Below are 24662 nucleotides of genomic sequence, written 5' to 3'. Positions count from 1 at the left end.
AGCAAGTTTGTGATTGAGTTGAGTTGTCTTGTCCGGGAGAGGCGATACTTAGAAGCAGCTTTAGGATAGCAAGCAAGATATCTGCAATCTATTCTCATTAAACAAGGTAGGTTAAAACGTCTTTTAAGTTACTAGCCTAGGCCTACTTTAGTTAGTATGAAGTTTCTATTTTTGCCAACCTCAGTGTTGTCTTCCATGAGTTAGCCTGTAACTTGCCTTTCAGCCATCGGTGTTCATGGTGTAGAGGATAGAGTGCTCGGCTGCTATGCAAGAGGTTCCTGGTTTGAATCTCATCGGCAACTTTAACTTATTGGGCTGCACTTTACTTTAGGTCCTACACTCATTCGAATGAAAATACGCAGAGGATACGCGTCCGGTTTCCGGCAGTTACTGTCATAACCTAACCTAACCAACCAAACTTGCTGATAATTAAAAAATCAAATGAAGGTTCAATTCTCTTCATAACATAAAATTTTAAATGCCAAAAATTCTAACAAAAGATGTACAGTTAAGAAGAAATTACATTCAAAGCAAAATCTGTGACAAAAGTTTAAGAACCGATGGGTTTCGAACTAGGGACCTCTAGGATATCAGCCGAGCATTCTATCCACTACACCACGAACAACGCTGACCGTTCATCGTATCGTTGTGGTAATGGCGTTCCGGGACCCCACAACACGGTGACGTCACTACCGGACGCCTAATCCACGTCTGGTTACCGGACGCGTATCCTCTGTGATGAAAATATCGATTATTCGATTGTTTCATTCGATATATCTTTTGGTTAGGCTAGTTAGGTTAGGTTAACCTTACCTAACTAACCTAACGATATATCGAATGAAACAATCGATTAATCGATATAACTTAGGCCTATCAATCGATATTTTCATTCGAAAGAGTGTAGGACCTAAAGTAAAGTGCAGCCGCTTATGACAGTAACTGCCGGATGCGTATCCTCTGCGTTATTCAAATACTAGGAACAGAGCCCATAATACTAGGAACAGAGCCCATTGTGGTTGAATACAACGGTCTCTTGAAAAATAACAGTTATGAAATCCATGTAAGTTACTGATGTACTCTTACTTTTAACTAAATAAATGATTAATAAAACACCAAGTCAATGTAAAGACTTTTTAATACATCTTCAATTCAGCATGTTCTACATTAAGGTGTTATACGTTGGAGTACAATTTTAAGAAGAAGGACGATGATCTCCACGCAGAGAGACATCTCCGCTACTCAAGACTACCAACTATAAAAACAAAATAGTTGAAATAATATGAACTCATAACAACTTATTTATTGTCCCTTTTAGTAAAAGAAACAAACAGTACTTTTAGAACAACAGTAAAAGAAACAAACAGTAAGTTACATCTTACATGTGAAATTGAAATAAGTAAATCTTTTTTTTTAAATCAACATAGCCTAACATTTTACTACAAATTCATCTTACATGTGAAATTGAAACAAGTACATTTTTAAAAATCAACATAGCCTAACATTTTACTAAAATTCATCTTACATGTGAAATTGAAACAAGTAAGTTACATTTTTAAAAATCAACATAGCCTAACATTTTACTAAAATTCATCTTACATGTGAAATTAAAACAAGTACATTTTTAAAAATCAACATAGCCTGACATTTTACTAAAATTCATCTTACATGTGCAATTGAAACAAGTAAACTTGCATTTTTAAAAATCAACATAGCCTAACATTTTACTACAAATTGAAATTCATACTTTTACTATACCCGTGAGAGAGTACTTTTTAAATTTATTGTTTTTCGGACATCTTGAGTTACCACGACCCACACTATGGACTACATTCTCCGTCTTTAAACTTATACCTTGGGAATATGTACTAGATGATTGTACAGGACTACACTCTAGGCCAACTAAGGCCTTGTCTTTCAAAAAGCTCGAAACATGCTCTCGGCTAGATTCCACTAACCTACAAAACTTGATTGTGTCTTCTAATTTTAAATCGGTTTCACGAAGGAACCTTTCTTGTGTTGACTGGTCATTAATGCCCATTACAATCCTGTCACGAATCATATTATCTTCTTCACTCCCAAACTCACAGTAGATAGCCAACTTTCTAAGGTCAGTAAGGAAACTATTAAAGGGCTCCCCCAGACCCTGAGATCGCTTGTGAAACAAATATCTTTGATAGACAACATTAGATTTTGGGGAGAAATGTTTATCAAAAGCACTCAAAACATCTTTTAATTTTAATGTGGACACTCCCCCCAGTTTAAACGTGAAAAATATTGATAATGCATCAGGTCCAATCGCATTCAGCAGTTGAGCTACCTTTACATGGTCACTTTTAGCATTGGCCTCAGTGGCCGTTAGAAACAATTGGAATTGATTTTTAAAAAGAGTCCATCCCACCGAAACATTGTCATCAATATTTAGAGGCTTGGGAGGCTTAAAAGACATTAATTGAATTTTTAAAACGGAACTTGCAATCCTGAACATGTGAGGTCGACTAGGCCTACACACCATTTTTAAGTCCTATAAAACACACTCGACTTATTACCTTGGGAGCGTTGCTTCTTCAGACTGCGCCATGATATACTCTTATTTTTAACTAAATTAATAAAACACCAAGTCAATGTAAAGACTTTTTAATACATCTTCAATTCAGCATGTTCTACATTTTAGGTGTTATACGTTGGAGTAGGCCTACAATTTTAAGAAGAAGGACGATGATCTCTACGCAGAGAGACATCTCCGCTACTCAAGACTACCAACTATAAAAACAAAATAGTTGAAATAATATGAACTCATAACAGTTACCACTTTTTCTCACTTATATTATTGGTACCTACAGATTAAAAGCACATAAACTTTAGAAACACACACAACGTAAGAAACACACTAGAGATCCATGGGCGTTATGTTATTTAACAAAACAGGATGAAGTGTTGAGGCCGTGGCAACACGTTGCGGAGAACTCCCTGTTATTCTAATACGGTAACGTATCTATCTACAACATGTTGCAGGAAAGCCGCGCGGACAACGAAAACAAAAACATGCACTGCCATTAGTGCCGTTGCTGCAACACTACCAGAGCAATGATAACGTCTGGACAACGCACGACTCCCGACTACAACAACTTAAAAATTAAACTGATCAGTCGACAACGATAACTAAACGCCGCAACATCGGGCGAATAACAGATTGCCGCAACATGTTATTGGGCAGCTGTGTTATCATTACAACCGTTGCTGGAAAACAACGATAATTCCCATCTCTTGAACACACTTTCACCACAAATGCAAATTGTGAACAACAACATGCAAGCAACGAAAAATTACTGAAATAGCCTAACAATACAAAAATACAATATCAGCTGTTAAATTATCAACACATGTTTCATACAATAAGATGATAGGCCTACATACTGGCAAATCCATTACAGCCATAAATCATAAAAAAATCAAACTTTCATAATCCTTTATTCTAATATGAACGATGTTTGCTTGTATACTTGCTTGCACAAAGATCTCGAAAACGGCTTTGACAATTTTCTTCAAACGTTGTAAATAGTTTATTTCTGGGTAAAAACGAGCTTACTGCAGTTAAAACTGCCAACAAAAATCTAATTATTTGCAAATCTACATGAATGAAGCATTCCATTGACCTATTAGGATATTTAATAAAATCTGTCAAATGGAACTGTAGATTTAATTCTACAAAGTTTAATAAAAATATCTCTATAAATTCGGAGGTTGTTTAGCCTTTTTGCAAATAACTTTGAAATAGTGAGGAAATCGACCCAAGTGGAAGGTGATATTCTGATCATAGATAGGGAATAAAATTTCCTACAAATTAATATTATATGTATTTCTGGCAAATACTCAATAAAGGCAGCCTAAAGTTGGCTACAAATACAAACTTGGAAAAAAGGTGTTTTAAATGTAATATTGTTTATTTTTATTGTTTTACTTGAAATATGTAATAAAATCAAACTTTCATAATTATTTGCAAATTTACACGAATTAGGCTTTCCAACGCCCTATTAAGTAACAAAATTGGTCCGGTAGAAGTCTAGATTTAGTTGTGCAAATGTTAACAAAAATATATCTAGGTTCAGTATTTTCTCACCACTATAAATTTGGAGATCACTTAGATTATTGCCAATAACTTTTCAATGGAGGAGAAATCGACCAAAGTGGATGTTATATATTCTGAAAGATAATAAAATTTACTATAAATAACTACTATGCATTTCTTGTTGAAATGCGTAATAAAGGCAGCCAAAAGCTTGCTACAAATAGAAACTTGAAAAAAAAGTTTTGAATGTATTTTTGTTATTTTTACATTTTTACCACAAATATTTAATATCACACTTTCATAATTATTTGCAAATCTACATGAGTTGGGCTTTCCAACGACCCATTAATTAATAAAATCGGTCCAGTAGAACTCTAGATTTAGTTGTACAAAGATTTAAAACTGAACTATATATAGAATAGATATTAGTAGGCTTAGATGATGTAAAATAGCTTATTTCAAAGGTGTAAGAATAAGGGGCTGTTTTAAGTAATTTAAAGTTAGGTTGGATTAACTTATATGTTAAGGAAGGTAAGCTCTTTAAAGTAAAAAAATTTAAAAAAAAAAATATGTTATTAATCTTGCAATGTTTTCCCCTGTGTTTTAGTTGTAAACTTACAGTAACTCAACAGTCTGTGGGTAACATACTTGACAATTCAGTTGATTAGAACCTAATTTTTTTAAAACCTTACCTAATCCAACCCCACTTAAGGTAGCCTACTTTCAAAGGACTTATTGCAGTTACGATTATGCATTAAAGAAGGAATTGACTTACCTACCATCTTTTTTGACATGAAAAGGAAAGTCGTAAGTCTTTATTTACCATTAAATATAATAAGTAGACTACAATAGATTTGTCACACTTATAATAAATACCCCCGCCACAGCAAACCTGCAGACTAAGAAAATTTCCATTTACCTGGCTGGATTTCTACTAAAATATACCCTGAAAATTGTCAGATTTATTTCCTATTTAAATAACATTAATTAATGAGCACCTAGGTTTGTTGCTACGGGGAAGGTATTGAGGTGTGTTTTGATTAAAATGCTGTTAGCTTAGTATGAACTAAACAAAATTGGCAAATTTGATTCAAATATGTCAATAAACAAGCAAACTACAACCGTTTATTAATTCTCCATGAGAATAATATGGGAATTTTAAATGTAACGTTTTTTTTTTATTACCTCCGTAACACTTAAGAAGGCATACAAGGCTTTAATAATACAAAATTATTTCTTTTTTTTAAGCTCTACAAATTGGTCTGGAAAGAAATTGTAAAATGTAATGATTTTATAGTAAAAAATGGAAAAATGTAATTTTTACCCCATAAAACCCCCCATAGTCCAATCATGCTGGTTCGCAAACTCGTTCGAATTAACATAGGTCTACACGTTTTGTACCTAATTTCATCAAAATCGCATAATTTTTGCTCGAGTTATCGCGCTAACCGACATAAATATATATATGAATTTGTGGAGGGTGTTTTTGGCCTCTGGGGACCTCAAAATGGGAAATTCGCTAGTCATAGCAGAGCTGAAAATCCTCTTTCATCCCGCATCCCGTTTCAGTCCCAGGCTATACACAATCTATAAATCCTGCTTATGGAATCACTGGTTTAACCCTTCGTTGGTGACACCACGGAGTTATAAATATATAAAGTAAGAGTTTTTGTTGATTTAATGCAGAATTTTATCTATAATATTAAAACGAAACAGTGTTTTTTTATTTCACGATTCTGAATCAACCACTCGACGGATTTTCATTATTTTTGTGTTGAAAGAAAGATAATTTTGAGAACTAGGGAATGTCGAAGCCATAATTTTAGTTTAGGGCCCCAGTTATTTAGAAATTAAGTTTTAATTTTTGAAAAGTCTAGCAGCCGACGCTAAGATTCTAAACTAGCTTTTGGTGTATTATAATTTGTTTAACATAACAGCTGTAAACATTCAGCGTTTGTAACACAAATTCAGCATTTGGATAAAATTAAAAGACATACTAAGGGTTGACTTATTTATACTATGTGTAATGCTAATCATTGATACGTTCAATCCTTCGATAAGAGGATGACAGATTTTTTTAATATACTAGGATGTTCAAAGGATTTTTTAAATATAAATCTTTGCAATCTTCGGTTTGTTTTAGTGCAACATAATTTTCTTTTAACTAACAGCTGGTTAAATATAAAAATGCTCTGTAGAACTATGAGGTTATTTTATTTACTCTGATTTGTCATTGATTTTCAGGAAATAAGTAAGATTAGTAGACCACCGAGAAAAGTAACACCATCGATGTATACAAGTCGAGGCTCTGTACACGAGTCTTAAAAAAAGGATATGCATTATACTGCTCAACTTTTTTAGAAAGGGTATGAAAATCCATTTTTTACACGTTTTAATTCATCTTGGTTTGTTTACAATCAATGTTTTTGAATGATTAAACTTTGTTTGGATTAGGCCCGGAAATATTGATGTCAAGGAGATCAAGAATCCTCAGAAATACAATTTTAAATTACCACCACAACCCAGACGGGTTTTATCCAAAGATACAGATATGAATGACATAGATTGAGCACAACGTCATCATTGACTTAGGATACTGCAAAAATTAGACTAACCAAACCATCCTATTATGAAATCTAAAAAGTTGTTTGGCGTGTGTATAGTTGTGGTTACGTTTGGAGGCGCTGAATATTTTATAGTTTAAATAAATGAATATGGGGAATTACGGTGTACATTGATTCAATTAGGGTGGTTAATTATTAAGGATATTAGAACTGATAACGGAATGGATAATAAACATAGACAATTAATTACGTCACTAGCTTTACTAGCGTGTTTTACGTTTTAAATTCCTTCAACATGTGACCAGTTCTTTTGTTCAAATGAATATTATTTTAATTTTACTCAGCTGTTTCCCAAAACAAACTATATGTTGTTGTTTTTACTTTTCTTTGTTTACACTTATTTATTTAGCAATTGATGCAGTGAAATTGATATAAAGGATATGTGTGGACGATTCGTGTAATGATGTCAGGACACCAATGTTATAATTATGTGTACTGTAAATTTTATTGGATGTTTTCGTTTTATTTTAGGGAGTTTCTATTCAGACCTACTGGAAATTGTGTATATGTAGTATGAGTAATTGTATTGTGTTGATATTGATTATGGAAGAGGCAGGTATGCGATGGAATTGGATGGTCATATCGTTGACTAGGCCTATACACTTTCTCAATTGATAATTACTCTTTCTACTGTAGGCTGCTATAAAATTTGTCTTTATACGTGTAAGCTAGCTGTTCTGATTTATCACAGTTTTAACTGACTACTCCCGTACCGTACGTAGGACGGGCTAACACCTCGTTGATTATAAGTTATATAGTTTTAATACGTTTTAGTGAATTTCCCGTATAGGGAATAAGCTGTTAGGCTACCGTAGGTCTTTTGGTAAGACCTGGACCCGGGACCGATTTACTTTTAGTGAATTTCCCGTATAGGGAATAATCTATTACCGCTGTACTCATGGTAAGACCTGGACCCGGGACCGATTTAATTTTTCATTTTGAGGTCCCTAGAGGCTATAACACCATTCATTAGATTCATATATATATATGTGCGTATGTGTGTGTGTCCGTTAAAAGTTTATTCGAACAAGTTTGTGATCCAGCATAATCGGACCATGGGAAGGGGGGTTTATGAGGGGGTTTTATGGGGTAAAAATGGGGTTTTCCCATTTTTGACCCTAAAAACATAAAATTTTGCAATTTCTTTCAAACAGTTTAGTAGAGCTTAAAAAAATAAATAATTTAGTATATGAAGCGCCGTTGTATGTCGAACGGTCACGGAGAAAATTCAAAAATAGCGTAATTTAAAATTCCTATGTTATTCTTATGGAGAAAATGAAATTGTTGTAGTTTACTTGTTTATGGGTATATATTGATAAAATTTGGCAAATTTATTTATTTCATCTTATACTATTGACGTATGGTCAAAAAACACTTTTTACCTTCCCCATAGCAGCAAACCTAAGCACTCGTTATATCTAATGTTATTTAAATAGGGAATAAATATGTCTTATTTATGGAAATATTTTAGTCAAAATGTAATCAGACAAGTTGAAATTCGCTTAGTCTGCAGGTTTACTGCGGCGGGGGTATTTCGTTTTGAGGTCCCTGAACCCAATGCTTCTCTTGTGTATGATTTTATGACATAGTGCAATGATGATCATGATGATAAGGTCGCCTTAATATTACTTTTAACCCTCCCCCCAAAAAGACAAGAAATATCAATGCAGTTAGATTTAGGGAGTACTTAATCTTCATACTGTAATAATGAGTCGTAGGGGAGGCAAGGAAAACGAATGTACGGTATATCTTTTTACAAGGATCATTTTGTGACACAAGGAACATTGTCATATTTGTTGGTTGGGTAAAGTAAGCTGTACAGTGAAGTATGGTTGCTAAATTATCAATTCAACTTCCAGTTAACAAAAAGAAACGGTAATATTATTACTATCAAAATTGAAATCATAACAAAATAAACGCATTTACGCACACAAATTAGAGTACGATAGTCGGCCTGTTATTATCGGTGATGACGTAATGTAGGTAGAATATTCTCGACGACAGTGACGTTTTGAAGTTCCCGCCAATCATTGACCTTCCATTATGCCGAGCGAAGGTTCCGCCCTCATGCGATGACGCGCTGTTCCCGTGATGCTCATGCCGTGCCTCTCTCTGCCTCATTTTCTAGATCGTTCTTTCGACGTTCGCCATTGAACAAGAAGCACGCCAAGACCGAGACAAAGTGAGTTAGAAAAATTAATGTCACACTTTCCTTTTTAACTGTCATTTCATTTCAACATTTGTTTGTATAATATATTTTTTTCATCCATTACTTTTTATTATGCGTAATTATATTTTCGTAAAGGCTTTAACGCGATCGTAAACGGTGCTGCTAACCTATTTAGCGTGATCGATTTCTCATACAAAGACCGCAACCGGAAAGTAGGCCTAACTTGTTTAGTTTTTATAACTTTTAACAATAGTTTAAAATGGTTATTGTGTGTAATAAGGTTAGTGAATTTAAAATGTTAATTAACTTAGGCCTAGATAAAATGATAAGTTAAGCCTATTGCGCGATTGACTTGATCAACTATGGCGATTCGGCCTTCAGTTTTGGAGGCCATTATAACTTGCACAGTAGATGTACTTATATGGCATCTTCTATGAAACTTCTCTATCATATCTGTTTTCATCTTCAACCATAGGCCTATATATATTTAAACTAACCAGAGTACATAACTTACCTAGACCTACATGTAACTTAACTTTAATCTTAATGTGCTTCAAACCAACGATAAAGTACTTTGGTTGGTTTGAAGCACATGGCCTTGGCTAACTTGGTTAGCCTATTTTCAGTGGCACCTAGGTTGTTTTTGCTAAACTCTGTATCTTAATTAAGTTAACTTAATTCCATTTAAAATTTAGTTAAGTTAACTTAAAATAGGGCTCAGTAACTTAACACAGAAAAAGAGCTTTGACAAAATGTGTGGTCTTTCTAACAAATGATTTTTTGCATTAGACAATAGATGTTTTATTTCAAACACCATTGCAATTTTTTCTAAAGAGCTTTGACAAAGTAAGTTTTCCTTACTGTCAATTAAAATTACAGTATCTTTTTTCATAATACCATCTAGGTGTTTTTATGTCATACACTGATGCAATTTTTGTCTAAGAGCTTTGATTGAATGAGTTGTCCTTGTACAAAATTATAATTTTTATTAGACCATGTACTTGTTTTTATGTCATACAATATTCAAATTTGTTTTGTAACATACGATAGTACTGTATAAGTACAAGAAGTAAATCTTTTTTATCCACAACACTTAAGTTTAAGTTACGTATTTTTATTTGTTTATACGGTAACATTTTCTATTTGATAACTTGTACTATAGCCTACTTAAAAGTAACTTAATAGTGTAATAACTTAAAAAAAAAATTCTTACAGTTTTATTGCTATTAAAATGTCTTTTACTCATTATTGCATAGTCTTTGTACTCCCGGAGGTAACTTCCGTGAGGGCCCTTTAGTGTTTGAAAATCAATGCGCCCGACGGAAGGGTAACTTAACTTAGACTATCTAAACCCTTGATCTGGCAAGGGTCGATTATCGACCACTAAAACGCGAGTCCTCGGTGGCGCTGGTCGATTATAAGTTGAGTTACCTACCATTAAAAAGATGAATTCTGAGGATTATTTTTCATGTAAAATAAGTTATAAGTTATAAAACATGTAAATAGTGAGAAACATAACTTAGTTTGAAACACTAAATAGAGGGTTCTAAATATATTTTGGTGATGGAAAGTTTTGGTCACCTGACAACAAAAACAGCTGTTTTTTTGGCGATGGACAATTAAATTGTGTACGATGACTTATTATTAGGCCTGATATTCCAATATATTCCCTAAACTTACAACTCCTTTTGAATCTATGCTTGAGGTTTATTGTAAAAATTTTAAGTTATAACTTAACTTTTTAAGCCTAAGTATTTGGTTTTGAAATTGTAATAACCAATGCCAACGTAAATCGTACTTCTACACGCTAACATCTGTCTGGAGAAAGTTGAGTGGCAAAACGGTTTTTTTCTAATTGAAAGGTAAGTCTCCGAACGTCCGTGAGTCAAAGTTAAAGTGCGCCGTTAAAAAGAGCGCGAATCACTGGTTCTATGGTTCTAAAGTCTTACAGTTGGATACAAGTATAGTTGTTTGCGTGAAAGTTAAATATATTTCTTCAAATATCTACAAAACCAGCTAAGAATCACTTTGTATACCTCAATTAACAAACAATACGGCCACACTTAGCCTATAAATCATAACATATTATTATTTCATGAAAAATCAAAATGTATCATAAAAGGTTAACAAGAAGAACTAAACTTGACCTCAAAACGTGGTTAGCCTACAAATCTTAACTGAACGACTATAAAAAATAGTGTGTCGAATATACAGACCGGTCACGGACATATCGGTCACGTGACCGGTAGGCTGCTGTAAAGCATGACCGGTCTGCAAACAAACAATACGGTCACACTTATAAATCATAACATATTATTATTTAATGAAAAATGTAAATGTATCATAAAAGGTTATCAAGAACTAAACTTGCCTCAAAACGTGGTTAGCCTACAAATCTTAACTGAACGACTATAAAAAATAGTGTCTCGAATATACAGACCGGTCACGGACATATCGGTCACGTGACCGGTAAACATTTACCAATCAAATGATACTATGTTTACAAACCATTATTTTAGCTTTATGTTTAACAATATAACATAAAACTACAGGATTTAAACAAATTGAGATTGACAGATGTTGTCTCTTTGCATTTTGGATAATTAAAAAAAATATCCTCTAAAACGGTAAAAGTGAGGATGTAGTACTTCAATTTATTATTAAAGATTCAAACATTATATATACCTAGTGTTGTTAAACACTGTTCAGTTGATACAATTTTGTCATTTTAAATATATAGGCCAATTATGATTCAGTTTTTGTTGTCAACTTTGGTAATTGGGGTCGTGACATTACTGCATGTGCATCTATTCCCTTTGTCCAGAGCGTATTTGAAATTAAGATTATTTTTTTAGATGCTGATTTATTGTAATGCCTAGATTATTATGTTCCCTTGAACTTCACTTTTAGTTGTACAGTATGTCACGTGAGTTTTCCAAACGGTCACTGTTGTTACCAGCCGGTCAAGTCTGCTACAACCGGTCACGTCTGCCACAGGCCGGTCACGGGGTAAAAATACTTAACCAAAGGAAGGTAATAAATATGTATTTACATAAAACTGATGAATTCACATCTAACAATAGTAAATTCGTTATTTAAAAATATTTTCCAACGACTATATTATCGCAGGGTTGGTACGGTCAGGGAAAACCTGGAAATGTCAGGGAATTTTGTTGGTCTGGAAAAGTCAGGGAATTTTGGAAAAAATCTGGAATTTCTCTTGAAAGACTACATTTTTTACAGATATGCTACATTTTGCATCTACGTCTCAATACTTGGTCAAAAACGTCGAAGTTTGACAAAAACATCGGGAACCTACCATCAATATAAAAAACATCGAACATCGACAGACATTCTATCATCGCCCTCTGATTACTGGCTTTAATTGAACGCACCGAGCTCCCAGTGTTTCTACACGACCAAAAGAATATAATCCCGGTCACTGGGTTAAGAAATCCCGTTTATTCCCTTAAGATTTTTGATGTTAAATTCTGAGTGTTAAATTAGACATATTGTGTTTAAATAAATAGTTGTTTTAACATTGCTATTATATTTTGATAAGGTAATTTTTTCGATTGGGGTTAGTTTTTCACTAAAATAAAGCATAGCCTAGTAAATAAAAACGGACGTCATAGCCAAAACTCCTGTTTTATCCCACATCCCCTACAAATCCCGCTCATGCTCTAAAAATCCTGTTTTCGGGATAATAATCCCACGTATGGAAACACGGCTAGTACCGCGATGCGTGGAAGGATAGGCCTACATTCATCGTTTCAATTTCAATACAATACTGAATACAATTCCTCATTGAATTTATACCAATACTGATTCAACCTTTAATAAACTAAAAAAAAAAAAAACTGCACTTGTAGGAGGTTATAAAAAAAATTTATTCTGTTAGTTGAAACATTTAATAGTATAGTTTGGTACTACTTTTTGTCTCCGGTACAAGCATGGTAGTTATTTTTCCAAATCACATGTTTCTTCCGATATAAGCCGATGATATCGCAAGCAAAATATCGATATATATCACTATATCAGTATCAGAAGCACTGTATCGTCTATCTGATAGTGTCAAGTCAAGGCCAAGTAGAACATAAAGTGTGAGGTTAAGTTAGTTGGTACTCTTAATTTTCCAGATTCCAGATGTTTAATTCTTTTCTTATTGGTTTTATGAGTAAACTATTTTGGCCTACATTTGTTCTAATAATTCTTGATTCTGACTATTCGATATCGTCTTACGGTATACCTGGAAAAAGTATAATATCAGTCTGGAAAACCTGGAAAAGTCAGGGAATTTCATTTTCCAAAATCAGTACCAACCCTGTATCGGTATTAGGTATCAAATTATAATACACTTCACTTCCAACTTCAACACCATTTACTAACTTTTAAAGGTTTAAATTATTGAATCGGGAAATAATTACATGTTATTCCTAAAATAGGCTATTTTATTTAAGGAGACATTCTGTCAGCAGTTTGCATAAAATGTCTTTAATTAATTTTTCGTGGGAGGTTAAGTTAGCGTGACCGGTCTGTTCTCCAACCTCGTTTGGTACTGGAAATGTTTATTTTTTCATATACAAATGAAAATTGTGCTCTGCTGCTGCCATGGAGTGTTCCCAACAATATGTAAGAATAAACAACCAATATTAGAAGTAAATTTGAAAATATTAATTACAAAAAAATTCCTTAGCCTAAATTATCCCATTTGGTGGTATTGGCCCGTATTGCAAAACATGTTTTTAATATGTACGTAAATAAAAAACCAAATCCAACCCAATAAATTGTATATTAATTTAAAGACAAATTTATAACTAATCTAACTAAAAAAGAATTATTGTTCTATGCCAAAAGAAACAGGAGATAGAGCTTGTTAATCAAAACATTGAGCTTGACCAAAAAGTGGACTTAGTGAATGGCGGTTTTGACATGCAACCACTTAGAAATTGTGGCGGCGAAAGGGTTAAATACAGTCACTCCAGCTGCTAGGGTGGAATTTTGAGGTTAAGTGGTACTGCGCAGCAGCTTTCAACAGTCCCCTGCAAAAACGTCACCGAAAGTGTGAGCAGTCTGGTACACTGACGTCAACATTAGTTATTGTGTTCTGGCAAATGTATTTTCCCCGAAAGGCAAAATTCATTATAGGCCTACTACATAAGTTAGTAGGCTAATAACTTACCTTTTTTTCATTTTTTGACGTTAAGTTACTGTACGGTGCTTAAGTTACTAAGTTTAATTATATGAACATTAAACAATTATACGATCCTTCAGACAAACGTCACCAAAATTAGTTTAGGTACTTAGCATAACTAACTACTACTAGGTACTAGGTACTGCTAGGTATTTAGCCCAACCATTTTTTCCTGATTTTCAAACCATTCATTTAGTTTTAAGATTAACCCTTACAATTACAAAAATGTTATAGATATTTGGTTTTTTTTGTTAGGTTAAAATTACTGAATTTCTTTTCCGTGTTAGCAATGTAATATTTTTCCCCCCTTCAAAATATGTTTGCACTTGTATTAGGCCTACCATGTAAGTTACATAACTTCCTAATGCTTAAAAGCATTATTAGGAAAGAAAAGAATTAGGCAAAGAAAAAAGAAAATTTAAGTATTTAGTCTAGGCCTATGTAACTTAAAAACTGGTCTCACAGACTGACGTTACCAGTTGAAGCCACAAAATCATGTCACCATTGCAGGTTTAAAAAACACCAAATAATTAAAAGTGAATTTTCACATTCCAAGTTCTTCATGAAAATTAGTTTGACCCTCAAAAGACGTGCTTGCGGAGTAAAGCTTACACTAAAGCACGTTGCTATATTGTAAAAAAATAACTAAATAAGTTATTTAAAACTAAATTGGTGTGTGTCTACTTAATGTGTGTACCACATCCCAAAACGTTATACCCACACTTCTCCTGGGTTTAGTCTGAGATACGAATAGTGGTTAAGTTGTGGAGGTTTTCTCCGTGTCACTCGCCCTGTCTAGATTTTTGTTTCTTATAAATTCTACAACTTAGGCTTAAGTTATACTTTTTTATGTTAACATACAGGGCCTAATTGCTTTATTGCGGATAAAGCCTCCGCAAGTGCCCTCTCGCGTATGTGCTAACCTAAAAAAAATGTATGGATGGGTCTCGAAATTTCGGGAAATTTCAAATCTTGTTCTTTGAGACGAGACTTTATTTTGATTGTGATTTTTTTCTAGACTAAATAAAAAAAGTTAAAAACACCTGCAGGAAGTCATTGCAATGAGCGCATTGTTGTTGGGTTTCCCTTGTGGTAGCGTTCTTATTCAATTAATTATTAATTAAGCATATTAACATCACAATTGTATTGTATCATGTTGTTTTTGTTCTAGACAAACTTGAATATTTAAAATGGCAAAGGCACCCGCTATTGGTATTGATCTTGGAACCACCTACTCCTGTGTGGGTGTGTTTCAACACGGAAAAGTAGAAATCATCGCAAACGATCAGGGAAACAGGACGACTCCCAGTTATGTCGCTTTCACAGACACTGAGCGTCTCATCGGAGATGCCGCCAAGAACCAGGTTGCGATGAACCCCAACAACACAATCTTCGGTGAGTTATTATATGTCTTACTACAGCTCTTAGGCTTACAAATCACAATAGGCTTATTACAATTTCCTCCATGGCTGGAAAAAAATTTTTATGTACAGAACCATGTTTCTTAAGCCTTAACTGTGTGCGTGGGAGTATATCATACCCCCACGTACAATAATTTTGTTATAATTTTACAAGTTTGGTGGCAAACCGGGTGAGCATAACAGTAGCTGCCTAAAATAGCATATGCCATCACCTGGCTCAGGGTTGTTTGACTACACAAGCAACTGACCTGTTATCACCACCCTGGGTCTGGCATACCCCCATGCGCATGCTTGTAATACCAGTACTGTGTTCGCAGGGTGTCTACCAACCGGGAAAACCGGAATTGTACTTAAATTTTTACTGGCCATGAAATGTACGGGAATTTTCCTTAAATGCCAGACAATGTCCTTAAATTTTTAATGGGCCATAATTTTATTGATCGCTAGTTGGTTAGGAGCACATAAAAGGTTTATCAGATGTTTGTTTACATTTTCATAATTTATTACTAGAGTAATTATGCAATAAAAATCCCATTAACAATCTCAAACCCATTAATATTTTATCACGACAATCAAGTGTAAAGTCAAGTACTTCCAAGAACTGTTGACTCAGCAGCTAGCTCATAAAAGTTGTATCACTTTTATTCCTTTACAACTTCTTTTTTTATTACTAGGGTAATTATTATTAGATCCCAAACCTATTTTATCATGAAAATAATAGCTTTATAATGGCTGTTAAATTTCACTTCTTACTTGTACTTGCCGCGGCCAGTGCCTAGTGCCATAAAACTTTTTATGGTTTCATATTAAACATGTAAATAATATACAGTCTTATTTTGTAAGTTAATCCCTTTTTTATGGACATTTTATCTTTCAATTGACAAAACCACATGCATTGTTGTATGCATTAATGTTTTATCACTATGTGGGCCTGCTTGGTTTCAAATTATGTCATTGCATTTTCTTTATCTTTGTCTTATATTGTTGGCTATTCAGGTTTCAATGTTTTTTGTTTCCCATATATTTATTTATTGAGTTGTATGCTTTAAGCAATCAAAATCTTATGAACTAGAATGATGATAGTAACTTTGCTGCTATTATAACCTGTTTATTATTTAGTTTATATAGGCCCTCCTAAATAATTAGGTTTAGGCCTGGGTATTTTGATTCTTGAAAGAGCTGTAAAATAATAATAAAATGTAATTGAGCCTAAGATAAACAACTAATGATTGCTATGTGTCGATATTAACTTTACAAATGAAAATACAATAATCTTACTCTGTGCTTATTGCTTATTAATAGCCGCTTACCATACCTTGATTTTGTACTAAGAATTGAGTATGCATTAAAGATTTTTTTTCAAAAGTAGTCAAGAACCTAACGTTGTGCCAGGGCAAATCATGCCAAATTAATCCGCCTGGATCGGATAAGCTATGTTATGAAGTTTCAATGATTTATCGCATGAGACAATGATTACGTTTCTCTGTTACACTATAAAAGCTTTACCTAAAGTATAGGTAGGCCTATGTTTGTTTACTTTCAATAAATTTCTATTTTGTAATTTTTAACTCTTATCTATTATTATTTACTTTTCTCTCTGGTACAACTACAGTGAATAACAAGATTAATACAGTTTGACAAATCAGGAAAATTATTCGGTAGGCCTAATGACACCGACAAAGGTTACGGCAAAGTGTCCTTAAATGTACGGGAATTGTCCATGAATTTTTTATCCAGAATGTAGTAGACACCCTGATTGGGGTGTCAAGTGTACCCCCGTGCGCGTCATAGTGTCTCAGTTTTATCATCATAATTAGTAGGCTATTAATAACGTTATACTTTATTATTATAATTTTAATAGTATTGAAATTTTGTCTAAAAAACATAGTATCTGTAAACCAATTGGATGGAAATGTCAAACCATAGATTCCACTGAAAAGGCGTGGTACATCGTCTACAAACGACATAAAGAGGCCAAGACCAAGATTAAATTTAAGTGTAAACCCCCCCCCCCCCCCAAAAAAAAACCAATGTACCAGGGACAAATGTAAAATATTTGTAAAGTGTGTTTAAAAGAACTTCTACACCAACCACAGTACGAGTATGTTAGAAAAAAACACACATTATTAAAGAATGTTTTTAATTTTTTGTACAATATTTTCTATAAACCAGGAAATGCATAAACTCATGACATATTTACTGCTGCCATGGTTTATTAAAAATATTATACTTTTTTAAATAAATAAAAAAGTATAGGTACAATTTACGTAACAATATGGGAAAATGAATACCTATAGTCCAAAATTTAAAGAGTTAAATATCAAAAACTTTTGTATGCCCATTTTTATTTGGGGGCCCACTAGACCCCCGCCCACGCTCCAGTGTTAAAAAAAGAGCGTGTGCGTGCTTAAGGTTAAGCACAAGCTGTTTTTCTGATGCTCTTGGTCCATTTAGGTAGTCTGACAATGTAATGAACTCTATTTAATTTTTTTTTAATGCTAGAGTCGTTGTGATTTTTTCTTGCAATTTTCCAGCATTTTCTTTAAATAACCAGCGGGCACTCAATCTAATTTCAACCTGGTATTTTGAAAACTATTTCTATAGGCCTACAAAGAATGTTCTGATTCATAACGATTCCATGAAATAGAAGGTAACTTACGTATTTGATTTCATATTTCATAATACATGACAAATGTGATGTTTTACAGATGCCAAGAGGTTAATCGGTCGCAAGTTTGATGACCACACAGTCCAGTCCGACATGAAGCACTGGCCATTCGAAGTCATCAATGACAACACCAAGCCCAAGATCAAAGTTTCTTACAAGGGAGAGGACAAGACTTTCTACCCTGAAGAGGTTTGTAATTCACTTTTTCAATTTAAAACAAACTGTTACAGGATAAATTAAATTCCATACTTAAACCGTAGGGATTCAACGTAATAACTTGTTCCAAATATTTTTTACTAAAAATATAATAACATGGAGGTAAATAGTAATCATATGTCTACTCTAATATTTGTGAAGAATTAAAACCATGGAACCCTAACTGAAATGAGTTTGCAGATTTGTTAAAGAATGAATACTAAAATAGGGAGAAGTGTCCTTGGAAGGTATACACTGTCATTCCATGCAATGAATAGGCTACTATTGAAAGATGGGGTTAAAATATTCAAAGGCTGGAAATGATGAATGGTATTCGGCTTTTTGAGATTTAAAGTTAAATAGGCTGTTTTTAATTCAGGAACTAGTTCTTTATGCAGATATCAGACATAAATAATGTGAATTTGAACAAAAATTATATGGGTGACTTTCATGTAATAGCAAATTGAATTGGATTGAATCATTGATCAAATTCAGGGGGATCCTAGATAGAATTCTGGTCTTAAGTCTTGTTGTGGTGGTCTTGCCAACAATTCAATTGCCTTTTAAATTAGAAATTTGCTTATTCAATAATCAGAATTTAGCGATGAAAAGTTAATCTTCATTATACATTTTGGAATCTAGTAATGTAATTTTATTGGAGATTCTAACCTAACGTATAGTTAACTTGCACAGTTGGCTTATAGACTCATATTTGGTACAAACTGTCATGCTAGTGTTACTCATCCCTGCTGATCCTGTTTCCAGGTGTCATCTATGGTGCTCACCAAGATGAAGGAGACAGCTGAAGCCTACCTGGGCAAGACAGTGACCAACGCTGTCATCACAGTTCCTGCCTACTTCAACGACTCTCAGCGTCAGGCCACCAAGGACTCGGGGGCAATCGCTGGGCTCAACGTGCTCAGGATCATCAACGAGCCCACTGCGGCAGCCATCGCCTACGGGCTCGACAAGAAGGTATCTGTAAGGACCCTTGAACATTCATTTTCTTTCTAGTTGGTAGTTTTGACTATTAATACAACTAGACATTCCATCCCCATGTTAAAGTTGTCGCCTGTTTTTTTTTAACCAAAATTGTCGTAGTTGATGTGAGCTACTAGCAGATTGTGCTGATCTAAATTACTAATTTCTGTTAAATATATTTTTACCAATTAAAACTAGTGTAATTACTTGTGAGCTATAGCAACTGTTACGACTCATCAATTTAGCCAGCAACAAAAAATAAAGTAGAAAATAGTGTTTTAGTCACTAGCGCATTTTGTAACTGGCTCACACAACCACATTCTTTTTTAACAAAAACTGGCTACAGTTGGTCCATATAGATGGGACGTCTACTTCAGTACCTAATAGTCGTTTGATAGTAGTTTAGCGTTATGATAGTAGTTTGCATGCATATCCTTGTTTGTATTTTATGGTAGGTTTTTTTGAGAGGATAGCAGGCTTACCTTAATGGGAAAGAGTCCAAACTGGCACAGGAAACACAAAACTTTACAACTATAATACACAAAACATAAGAATATTTCACTGTCACTGACAGCATTTTTCAACTAAGGAAGATAGAGTTTTCTACATGTCCAAATTTAGAAAACTCTCTTCCTTTGTTGAAAATGCTGTCAGTGACAGGGAAATATTCTAATTCTTTGTTTATATAGATAGTTGTAAAGTGTTGTGTTTCCTGTGCCAGTTTGGACTCTTTTCCATTCACGTAAGCCTGCTATCCTCTCAAAAAATCCTACAAACCTAGGCCCTTGTGCTCTATGCTACACCCTTAACCTTGTATTTTATGGTATATTATTGTTGTCATTTAAATGAGCAAAAATTATCGTGACTGTGACTGAGTTAAGGCTAATAGTGATTCTCAGATTATCAATTTGACGACCTTGATTTGGGGTTTAGATAAAGCTCCTTATACTCATTGGCAAAAAAAAAACATGTGAAAGGTTGAATTGAAGCTTTGTTTCACTTAATAGGGGTGTCCATACTATATTTTATCGGTGAAAGCTATTATTAACAGCAGCTTTTTTATTTTGAGGGTAAAAGCGTAGGAAGCTTAGGAACACTTAATAGAAGGAATTGATACACCATTAACTTCCCCAATTAAAGAATTACGTACACCCTTAAAAGCACACAGCACTATTAGTTTGATATTTCCCCAAGAAATGGTGGGGCTTCTTTTAAATGCTTAGTAGAACAGGAAGCTGATTTTAAAATTCCTTTTACAATAGCCTATAATTTTATTTAGACACTTACATGTATATTTTATCAAACCATGTGTCACTTCAACTCAGTATAATTCATAATGTTACTCCAGGGCCTTCTTATACACCATGTTATGTAAGTTTGCTTGTTGATTTTCAAAGTTTTATTTTTTTAGGGTTCAGGAGAACGTAACGTCTTGATCTTTGATTTGGGTGGTGGAACCTTCGATGTCTCCATCTTAACTATAGAAGATGGTATCTTTGAAGTCAAGTCCACAGCTGGAGACACCCACTTGGGGGGTGAGGACTTCGACAACCGAATGGTCAACCACTTTGTACAAGAGTTCAAGAGGAAGTACAAGAAGGACCTTACACAAAACAAGAGAGCTCTACGAAGGTTGAGAACAGCATGTGAGAGAGCGAAGCGAACCCTCTCTTCCTCAACTCAGGCCAGCATCGAAATTGACTCACTTTATGAGGGAATCGACTTTTACACTTCCATTACCCGAGCCCGTTTCGAAGAGTTGAACGCTGATCTTTTCCGAAGCACAATGGAACCCGTCGAGAAGTCTCTAAGGGATGCCAAGATGGACAAGGCCCAGATCCATGACATTGTTCTGGTTGGTGGTTCCACGAGGATCCCCAAGGTCCAGAAACTCCTGCAGGACTTCTTCAACGGAAAGGAGCTGAACAAATCCATCAACCCTGATGAGGCTGTGGCGTACGGAGCTGCTGTCCAAGCCGCTATCTTGCACGGAGACAAGTCTGAGGAAGTACAAGACCTGCTTCTGCTAGACGTCACTCCTCTCTCGCTTGGTATTGAGACAGCTGGAGGTGTCATGACTGTTCTTATCAAGAGGAATACCACCATTCCTACAAAGCAGACCCAGACCTTCACCACTTACTCAGACAACCAACCTGGTGTCTTGATCCAGGTGTATGAGGGTGAGCGTGCAATGACCAAGGATAACAACCTCTTGGGAAAATTTGAACTGACTGGAATTCCTCCAGCACCAAGAGGTGTGCCTCAGATTGAGGTCACCTTTGACATTGATGCCAACGGTATCTTGAACGTCACGGCTGTGGAGAAATCCACCGGCAAGGAGAACAAAATTACCATCACCAACGACAAGGGACGTCTCAGCAAGGAGGAGATTGAGAGGATGGTGAACGACGCTGAGAAGTACAAGGCAGAGGATGAGAAGCAGAAGTCTGTGATTGCTGCAAAGAACGCTCTTGAATCCTACTGCTTCAACATGAAGAGTACCATGGAAGATGAGAAACTTAAGGTAATTGTTGATATTAATTGTGTACATAACATTGTTTAAAGGTTGGACAATTTTTATGGGTTTTTTTTACAATCTTTTTATCACAATCTCAGAAGGTTTTGACACAAGCTGGTTCTTTTACACAATTTTTTTATTTATCTTAATGATGTAGCATGGTTAAACATTATGATGAAAACCATTGTTTCTGAGATGTGAAACCATTTACCATCATTCCAGATACATGCCTGTATGAATGGTTTTCAATAATTACTCTTTGTCCCACAAAATATAAGTTTTCCCTTTTTAAAAGGAACAGCAAGCAAGCAGAGTACATCAGAACTTTTCTAAATTTAAATCATCCGGTGGATAACTACCTACCTATCATTACTAATAGTTACGAGATCACCTCGAAGAGAAAAAATGAATAGATGTAACCAAAATAATAAGTTCCTTGTTGTATGTGGTAGTACATTGTACTTGCTGCACAGAGAAGTTAAATACAGAGGATACAAGCTTATGGGACAACAGTGCGCTTTTAGCTCTGGTATGTTGGTGTGGAAATGTACTTGTACCGAGCAAGGAAGAGATGGAAAGGCCTCAATGCATTGTTGTACAGCAGTTGTAGCGCACAGGGTCTCCTTACGATATTGGTGCGGTAGTATGTGATACCTAGGGGGGAAAAAGAGGAGGTGGGGACGACAATTAACCACTTAAGTGTACTATTGCATGTATCATCTGTTTCTTAATTCTCAGTGCTAGCTGCTAATTTAATGTGCTAATTGTGTTCGAGTCTATCATAGTGATGTATTGTTAGGTGGGCAATGAGTCACCTACTTAGTGCCACTGTTATGTACTTTTGCTTTGAAGAATCCAATCATCCAGATTTTTGATTATCTGGATAGGGTCTAATCACATCTGGGTGGTTGAATTTCTTCAGTATGTGCCATTAACTTGAGTGAATCATTAAATAATAATTCATACCAAAAACTCTTAACTATCAACTGATAAAAAGTAATTTATTTAATAAATAGTCTTGAGTTTTAAAATTATCGTGTTCACAGGACAAGATCACAGAGGCTGACAAGACCACCATCCTGGACAAGTGCAACGAAGTGATCCGCTGGCTGGACGCCAACCAGCTTGCTGAGAAGGAAGAGTATGAGCATAAGCAGAAGGAGTTGGAGGCTCTGTGCAACCCAATCATCACCAAGTTGTACCAGGGCGCTGGTGGAGTGCCTCCTGGTGCTGGTGGCATGCCTGGTGGCTTCCCTGGCGCACCTGGAGCAGGAGCAGCCCCTGGCGCTGGTGCCGGCTCAGGCCCGACCATCGAGGAGGTCGACTAAAGTGCATTTACCTAACGCAATTCCACAAATGGAACTTTATCCTGCTGTAAAATTTGTTATGTTCCTGAATCGAGTATTTTCACCATATCTTTGCTTTAAGTACTGTATTGTTGCATTTCAAAACCAAAATAAATGTGTTAGCGCATGTAACTTTGACTAGAATTGTCATCATTTTTTATTGTTGGTATTAAAGTTTCATTTTTTTAAACACCATAGTTTTTGTTTGCTTTTTATTCCTTAGATTAACTTTGTGTGCACCTTGTAAAATGTGGCCCATTTAAAGTTTTCATTTGAAACCTGAATGCAGGGATTGAGATTCTCAAGGGTCTGGCAATAAAAGTGATGTCTTTTTGAGTATCTTGGTTTTAAATAAGTATCAGGGGACCGCTCGTGGAGTTTAATTTGTTTCAAGCTAAAATAAATAAACTCCTTACATATGTGCAATTTCCATGAAGTTATGTAATACACTCGTATGTTATGAAACAAACTAGTAAACCCGTCAAAATAATAGTTACTGTTTTAAGCACTCATCTCATTTTTGGATCACTTTGTGATTCAGCAACCCATCGTGTCCGCATTAAAACCCATGCCTAAATAAACATGCATTAAAATACATTTGTTTTTTTATTTTTTTTTTGTAAGTACATTTTAAAAGTAAAATTACCTTCAACTGCTCTATTAAAAACCATTATTTCAATTTGTTAAAATGTTTATTTTTTTTTATTGTATACATTTATCTATCTATCTTACTAATATTATGAATCTAAAAGTTTGTGTGTTGCTCAATCACGCATAAACTACTGGACGGATTGGGCTGAAATTTGGCATCGTGTTAAGGGTCAGTGGAGCCCTGGGCAAACCCAAAAGTAGCGCCCTCTTTTTTCCTAGTGCGAGCGGGTGGTGGTTGGGGGGCACGTGGTGGGCGCCCCCAAACCTCCGGCGCCCCTGGGCATATGCCCAGTCTGCCCGTTTATAAAAGTGGGCCTGATGATAGCTCACATTCCCGGTTAACATTTAGGCATATTCTTATCTCAAAAATCATTTCTGGCTCCGCCCCAGTGGCTCTGTAGTTCCCCATGTTAACCTTATGAGTACTTATATTTAAATGGAATTAAAGAATCTTAACAGCTGGTTCAACTAAACAATTTGATTCTGTGATGTTCAATAGCATTAAAGAGTTAATATGTTTACCAACAGGGTGCAGCACTATTATTATTTTTTTTTTATTTATGAAAACAGCTAATTTGCAACCAAAAGGTGAGTGAGCATAGTGAACGAACTTCAACCTGGAGGCGTTAAGCAATCGAACTAAACCAGAAGGCAAGTGAGCTCAGCGAACGAGCTCCAACCTAAAGGTGAGTAAGCGTAGCAAACGAACTTCAACGAGGACGTGATTGAGCAATGCGAACGAACTCGTCTTGAAAATGAACGAGCATTTGACATAAAACCACATTAGGACAGGACGATGTCTGTCGGGCCAAAAATTTGTGGTACACA

General features: G+C 35.0%; 1 protein-coding gene across 3 annotated transcripts; it reads left to right on the top strand.

Annotated features, from left to right (window-relative positions):
• LOC129004070 (heat shock 70 kDa protein cognate 4) lies at positions 1 to 23380 on the top strand. 3 transcript variants are annotated; one of them, XM_054432459.1, is made up of 6 exons: positions 1 to 106; positions 15226 to 15449; positions 18184 to 18332; positions 19104 to 19313; positions 20731 to 21843; positions 22884 to 23380. In XM_054432459.1, exons 2-6 carry the CDS (start codon positions 15245 to 15247, stop codon positions 23163 to 23165), a joined length of 1959 nt encoding a protein of 652 aa, XP_054288434.1. In that variant the 5' UTR covers positions 1 to 106; positions 15226 to 15244; the 3' UTR covers positions 23166 to 23380. The 3 variants fall into 3 exon arrangements, with proteins under 3 accessions (XP_054288434.1, XP_054288432.1, XP_054288433.1); XM_054432457.1 differs by having other exon boundaries at positions 19104 to 19319; XM_054432458.1 differs by lacking the exon at positions 1 to 106 and adding an exon at positions 8735 to 8872 and having other exon boundaries at positions 19104 to 19319.
• The last annotated feature ends 1282 nt before the right edge of the window (positions 23381 to 24662 follow it).

This window comes from Macrosteles quadrilineatus, unplaced genomic scaffold (assembly GCF_028750875.1).
Source record: "Macrosteles quadrilineatus isolate MER2022 unplaced genomic scaffold, UCM_ALF_1.0 Scaffold_9__3_contigs__length_116548681, whole genome shotgun sequence".
NCBI classification, from domain to species: domain Eukaryota; kingdom Metazoa; phylum Arthropoda; class Insecta; order Hemiptera; family Cicadellidae; genus Macrosteles; species Macrosteles quadrilineatus.
The sequence above is the reverse complement of the archived record's forward strand: the minus strand, read 5'-3'. Positions and strand labels throughout refer to the sequence as shown.